This window comes from Mobula hypostoma, chromosome 8, assembly GCF_963921235.1.
Source record: "Mobula hypostoma chromosome 8, sMobHyp1.1, whole genome shotgun sequence".
NCBI lineage: Eukaryota > Metazoa > Chordata > Chondrichthyes > Myliobatiformes > Myliobatidae > Mobula > Mobula hypostoma.
In genome coordinates, this window is record NC_086104.1 from 81,942,750 (window position 1) to 81,949,536 (window position 6,787).

General features: G+C 38.8%; 1 protein-coding gene across 6 annotated transcripts in view; it reads left to right on the top strand.

Annotated features, from left to right (window-relative positions):
* fermt1 (FERM domain containing kindlin 1) overlaps positions 1-6,787 on the top strand; it is a 116,066-nt gene that overhangs the window by 51,199 nt on the left and 58,080 nt on the right. For all 6 annotated transcript variants that reach the window (XM_063056200.1, XM_063056201.1, XM_063056205.1 and 3 more), the window contains one exon: positions 1,754-1,885. In XM_063056200.1, coding sequence (XP_062912270.1) covers positions 1,754-1,885 — 132 coding nt within the window. The remainder of the gene's footprint in view (positions 1-1,753; positions 1,886-6,787) is intronic.

A 6,787-nucleotide genomic window follows, 5' to 3' on the forward strand; every position in this document is an offset into this window, starting at 1 on the left:
ACTTGGACCAGCTGGAAAAATGGGCTAAAAAATGGCAGATGGAGTTTAATACTGACAAGTGTGAGGTATTGCATGTTGGAAGGACAAACCAACGTAGAACATACAGGGTTAATGGTAAGGCACTGAGGAGTGCAGTGGAACAGAGGGATCTGGGAATACAGATACAAAATTCCCTAAAAGTGGCGTCACAGGTAGATAGGGTCGTAAAGAGAGCTTTTGGTACATTGGCCTTTATTAATCAAAGTATTGAGTATAAAAGCTGGAATGTTATGATGAGGTTGTATAAGGCATTGGTGAGGCCGAATCTGGAGTATTATGTTCAGTTTTGGTCACCAAATTACAGGAAGGATATAAATAAGGTTGAAAGAGTGCAGAGAAGGTTTACAAGGATGTTGCCGGGACTTGAGAAACTCAGTTACAGAGAAAGGTTGAATAGGTTGGGACTTTATTCCCTGGAGAGTAGAAGAATGAGGGGAGATTTGATAGAGGTATATAAAATTATGATGGGTATAGATAGAGTGAATGCAAGCAGGCTTTTTCCACTGAGGCAAGGGGAGAAAAAAAACCAGAGGACATGGGTTTAGGGTGAGGGGGGAAAAGTTTAAAGGGAACATTGGGGGGGGCTTCTTCACACAGAGAGTGGTGGGAGTATGGAATGAGCTGCCAGACGAGGTGGTAAATGCGGGTTCTTTTTTAACATTTAAGAATAAATTGGACAGATACATGGATGGGAGGTGTATGGAGGGATATGGTCTGTGTGCAGGTCAGTGGGACTAGGCAGAAAATGGTTCGGCACAGCCAAGAAGGGCCAAAAGGCCTGTTTCTGTGCTGTAGTTTCTATGGTTAAGTACAGGAGCTGTCTTACTGACAGACACCTCACAGACTGTCTCAGACTGGCTGTCGGTAGTTATGAGCCAAATTTCAGGGAACTAGCAGAAAGTATTCAGCCCCAGTCATCATACTGAGTGCAACAGTCAATTTTTATTCATTTATTTTTTGTGTTGAAATAAAATTAAATAATGAAACTTAGAATTAAAGGTGTGAAGTATTGTAATATTCTTAAAGAATACAGGGTTTTCTTGTTTGAATTAATTTGAAAGTTTGACAAAAGTATTTTGTGTAATTCAAATACAATTAGCCCAAATAAAAGGCCTCAAAATGGCAGTACAATCTGAGCTGTTTTTTCTCTAAACGATTTAGTAGGTAGATCTTGCCTTTCACTAAGGTCGAGGTAGGGGGATCTTGGGCTTAAAAAGGTTGGTGACCACTAATCCAGGTCATTGATATAAATGATAAATAACAATGGACCCAGCATCAATCCCTGCAGCGCAATACTATTCACAGGCCTGCAGTCAGAGAGGCACAGGGATCTTTGCTATTTTGTGTTTTAGCCCTGTGCATAGCAATGCAAATATCTATTAACTGTTCATGGGATGGGCATGCTTATTAATAGAATTCAAAGAATACCATAACTTTCTGAAAATATGATGTACACTATCACCTGAAGCATAAGATCTCAGTGCTAATTTGATTTTAAAGATCAAGGGAATAATTGCAATATCTACATTCTTAGTTACACTTAGTTTCACACACTGCAGTTACAGAAATAGTGAAATGTTGCATGCAGGTTTTCACAGAAATTTTAATAATTAGTTTATAAAATTGGATACTTGTACTTGAAGTTTTAAGTCTAAGAGTGTTCTGGGGAAAGTGCATTTTGCTATAATCTTTAAATATTAAAATATTGTTTCAGTATCACATAAGCAAGTTATCACTACTTTCTGAACCAGAAGACTACACAAATGAGCAAGATGTAGATGAAGTCGAGGCTGCCCTTAGCAGTCTAGAGGTGACACTTGAAGGTGGAAAAATTGACAAAATTTTGGTAAGTACTTGCTTGTAAAAAATTTTTACTGAAAAGAATTGTATCAGTCAAATAATTACAGATATTTAGGGTGTCATTGCTCATTTAGTATATTGAAGTTCTGTGCTTCAAAATGAATACGTAATTTGATATTTGTTTTAAAGTGAAGTTTTAGACCATAAGATGAATTAGGCCATTTGGCTAATAGAGTCTACTCTGCCGTTCCATTGTGGCTGATCCATTTTTCCCCTCAGCTCCAGCCTCCAGTCTTCTCCCCGTATCCCTTCGTGACCTGACCAATCAAGAATTCTGGAAATTTGTTATAAATGAACTTGCTATAAAATGCAAATTTGGAGCATTTAAGATTTCTCTTGACTTTATCACATGGGACATTGTTTTGTTCAAGTTTGTTTGTTTGTACTTGACAGTAAAATTGCATTTGCTGATTACCTTACTTCATTTATCAGTGATTGCAAAGTGTATTGAGTCTTTTAAATTAGTTGGAAATGGATGGTATGAAACCTTGCACTTTTCTGTTGATTTACTAGGACTGCATGCACAATGTTGAGGACACTGTGATGTGAAAGTAGTAGTATGTAAAAATATTCAATTGTACAAACCATAACTAGTCAGCTGAGTAACTCTATCTCTGACATCTAATTACTGGGCCAACAATTGTCTGATGTGGAAGACTCACTGTCCTAAGATCTGAACAAAATAACTGCATTGTTTCATAATTGTATCCGCTGAAAAGCACACCATATAATTTGCTCTGTGGTCAGAAACTCTGGAGGATAGGCCATGAAGATTTTGATCACCTTTGAGCCTCTCATATCATTGGACAGATAGGAAGGTGTTTATCAGAGGGCTGAAGTGAAAGATGGCCAGACAGGCATGTGTACAAGACAACAACCTTGCACACAACATCAGTCGGACAAAGGAATTGATTATGGACTTCAGGAAGGGGAAGTCGAGAGAACACGCTCCGGTCCTCATTGTGGGATCAGCAGTAGAAAGGGTGAGCAGTTTCAAGTTCCTGGGTGTCACATCTCTGAAGATCTATCCTGGGCCCAACATATTGATACAATTACAAAGAAGGCATGACAAGGAGGAGATGCAGGACTCTGAAGACACACACTCAATGCTTTAGGAACAGCTTCTTCCCCTCATCAGATTTCCGAATGGACAATGAACCCATTTACACCACCTCACTTTTCTTGCTGCCTTTTTGCACTACTTGTTTAATTTTTTATTTCTTACTGTAATTTACAGTTTTATTGTGTATTGTGCTGTTGCAATTAAACCTAATTCTGATCAGTGTACTGGCTGCTGGAGAGGCACAATGAGCAGCATATCTTTCATTTGAGGGAGTGAATGTGTGCACAAGCTGGATGATCGTTTGGAGGAGGCTGGCTCTACCACTCCTTGTGCTGTCTCCTTCCAGTTCTGTGCATTCCCAGGTCCCCAGTAGATGGGTTGGTTTCATGCATTTCTTTAATGTTCAACTTCCACCTGGGGAATAGTCTCACTGCCAATCAGAAAATAGAATTTCTGGAGTGTTCCACATTGATGCTGCCTTGCTACCCAGCCCTGCACCAGACTGCACCGTCTTGCCTCTCTGCATCAAAATTCAAGCACGGTAGAGAGAAGCTTCATCAAGGGAACCACAATGATCAAAGGGACACTCCCCCTTTACATTTTTGTATTATATTGACAGTTTAAGTGCAAACACTTGAATGATGTTGTACAGCTGATAGACAGTGGCTTTCAATAAGTTCAAAGCTGAGTGAGAAAAACAAACTTGATACATCTATTTCATTCAGATGAATTTTATAGTATAGTGTTTTCACAGAAATTTCACTTTGCAAAATTAAGGACAGTTCATTTATAAATAAGTCGCGCACCCGCGCTTTCAGAAATAATTGTACATTTGGCTGCAAGTATCCTATAAATGACTGGTCTTGAACATCTTTCATTTCATTCAAAGAAGTGAGGTTCCTAATATGCTTTGACTCTTCAGTGTTCCAAACCACATACTATAAAAGAATAAAACACAGTAAACAGTTTAGTAATTAAATTCAGCAGCTGTTACAAATGAGCAAGTAAAAACATTTCTTCACCGACGTTCCTGAGAGTGAAACAATGAGTGATGAAGTTGCAACAAAAAAAATCTGCTCAAAGCTGCAGATTTTCTGTTCATAATTACAATGTAAAATGGAAGGGATATATAATTAACACCAAGTATTTATTATTTGAAAATAGGTCCCATGCCTCTGTATCTTTAAGTTGCTTAACCGTTCCAGTGCTCTCCTGATTGCTGATATTAGATTGCTGTTAACAGCAACAGAAGTGAACAGAGTAATTCTGTTTTTCTTCTAGTTGTTGTTCATGGCATCACCTGATACAACTGCTTCCCCCAGCCTGGAGCTGATGAGATGGAGATTTGAAACAGAAATATATCACATTTCCTATATCTACTCTATATTTCTGCAAAGAGAATGTAGAGAGAAACCTACTGAACAAGATTTGTACCTTGGTTGTCCGTCTTGTCTCTGCTGAGGAAGAGGGAACAAGAAATGCTGAATCAAGGGTGGAAATAGTAGAGACACAAGTGGTTCACTGTTTCAGCTCTTAAAGCAGCTGTAGGGGGATTTAAGCAATTTCAAATATTACTTGCAGATTAGTGATCAATAGTAGCTTGTTGGTTAACTTTTAGCAATAATCACAATAGTAAATATACACTCATTGGACACTTTATTAGGTTCACCTACTTGTTAATGTGGATATCTAATCAGCCAATCATACGGCAGCAGCTCAATGCATAAAAACATGCCAAAATGGGCAAGAAGTTTAGTTCTGGTTTAGACCAAACATCAGAATGGGGAAGAAATGTGATCTAAGTTACTGATAGTGGTGCTAGATGAGATGGCTTGACTACCTCAGAAACTGCTGATCTGGGATTTTGACACATAACAATCCATAGGCTTTACAGAGAATAAAGGCATCCGTTAGTCTTGCGAGACCATGAATCTGCACCTGGAAAGTCTTCGCTCTCTAGGGTGCAGGCCTGGGCAAGGTTGTATGGAAGACCAGCAGTTGCCCATGCTGCAAGTCTCCCCTCTGCACAACACCAATGTTGTCCAAGGGAAGGGCATTAGGACCCATACAGCTTGGCACCAGTGTCGTTGCAGAGCAATGTGTGATTAAGTGCCTTGCTCAAGGACACAACACGTTGCCTCGGCTGGGGCTCGAACTCATGACCTTCCGGTCGCTAGTCTAATGCCTTAACCACTTGGTCACATGCCCACACAGAGAATAATGCAGAAACATTAAAAAAAATCTAGTGCACAGCAGTTCTGTGGTCAGAAGTTACTTGTTAATGAAATAGGTCAGAGGAGAATGTTTGGACTGGTTCAAGCTGACTGGAAGGTGACAGAAGTAATCACTCATTACAACAGTGGTATGTAGAAGAGCATCTCTGAATGTACAACACGTCAAACCTTGAAGTGGATGGGCCATAGTAGCAGAAGACTACAAATATACATTCACTGGCCTCTGAGTGTAACCTTTCTGCTAGGTTGGCTTGACAGTCTTGTAGTAACACCACATGTATGGATTTGGTGGATTCTGTTTTTTCAAGTAATGATAGGTAGGCAGTCTAATGAAGCTGGGACCTTGGGCTGACTCAGAACCAGGGAACTTCCCCAGAGACCTGTCACAAGGCCTACTCTCTCAGAATGAAGGAAAGCAAGCCTAACTGATCAGCGTGGTCCAGCACAGTGCCTTTTCAGTTGAAATGTACAGTCCCCAACAGGAGGGAAAGAGTTGCTAACAGGTTGGGTTTTGTCTTATGATAATGTTAGCAGGTTATCACCTGTACAAGGTTGTCAACACTGTAAAGGAGAGGAAATATGTGTAAATGACATTCAAGTAACATTGCTAATAATACCATTACATTATTAAAACTGCATTTTAATTAAAACAAGGAAATAAATAAAATTAAATACAAGTAGTTGAATCTAATTCAATAAAATTGGCTTGAACATATCCACTATTATTTCAGGTTTTTTTTTCCCTCACCAATACTGGGCAGAAAGTTCAGAGGACTCGCTGAAACTCTGCAAGGTGTACGCTGAAAGGATTTTCAGTAAATTCCTATGATATTCTGGCTGGCTTATTTGATGTTCTTATAATTATTAGTACATATCAAAAATCCTTGCTGGAAGAACATCAAAAATTTAGAAACATCTCCCCAAGGATGACAGTTTCATGCCTTTCTTTAAGTTAGTTGCAAATTTAAAAGGAAATACTTCATATCACTTGATGTTTAAAGAAGCCAGCCACTTTTTACAGTATTCAACAAGATCATGACAGAAATAAACTCAAAAGCATGCAATTGGTCTGGCTAATTTGGAAGACTTGTATCCACAGTTTCAAATATTTGTCCTTTTCTCTGTAACTTTTCATGAACTCTTACTTCCATGTCCTTCTGAGCAAGTCCATTTATAAGATTTTATATAGATTTTATCCCATGTTTCTCCATGGTTTTACTTTACTCCAATAGACTTCATTGGGAGTACATTTGCAGTGAAATCTTGATCTAGCATCGTTGTATCCCATCTTTCCATGATGTCAAATTCCAGTTTGCATTGTATAAGTATATTCCCTGTCATCTGCCTCTTTTCCCTTCCATTTCAGGTTATGGCTTAAATTATCATCTTCAATACTGATGACGTTGGTGGGTTATCCTTGGTAAAAAAATTCTTGACTTTTTTCAGCTGCCCCAGATTTAATAAAACATCTTTGAAACTGAAAAATAGTCAACAAAACACCACCAAAAAGTTTATGGGAGGAGCGTTGACTGGGAAACAAGATGAACAGTGTCAATGGAGAAATGAAGAGTCTGGAAAATATAAAACAATA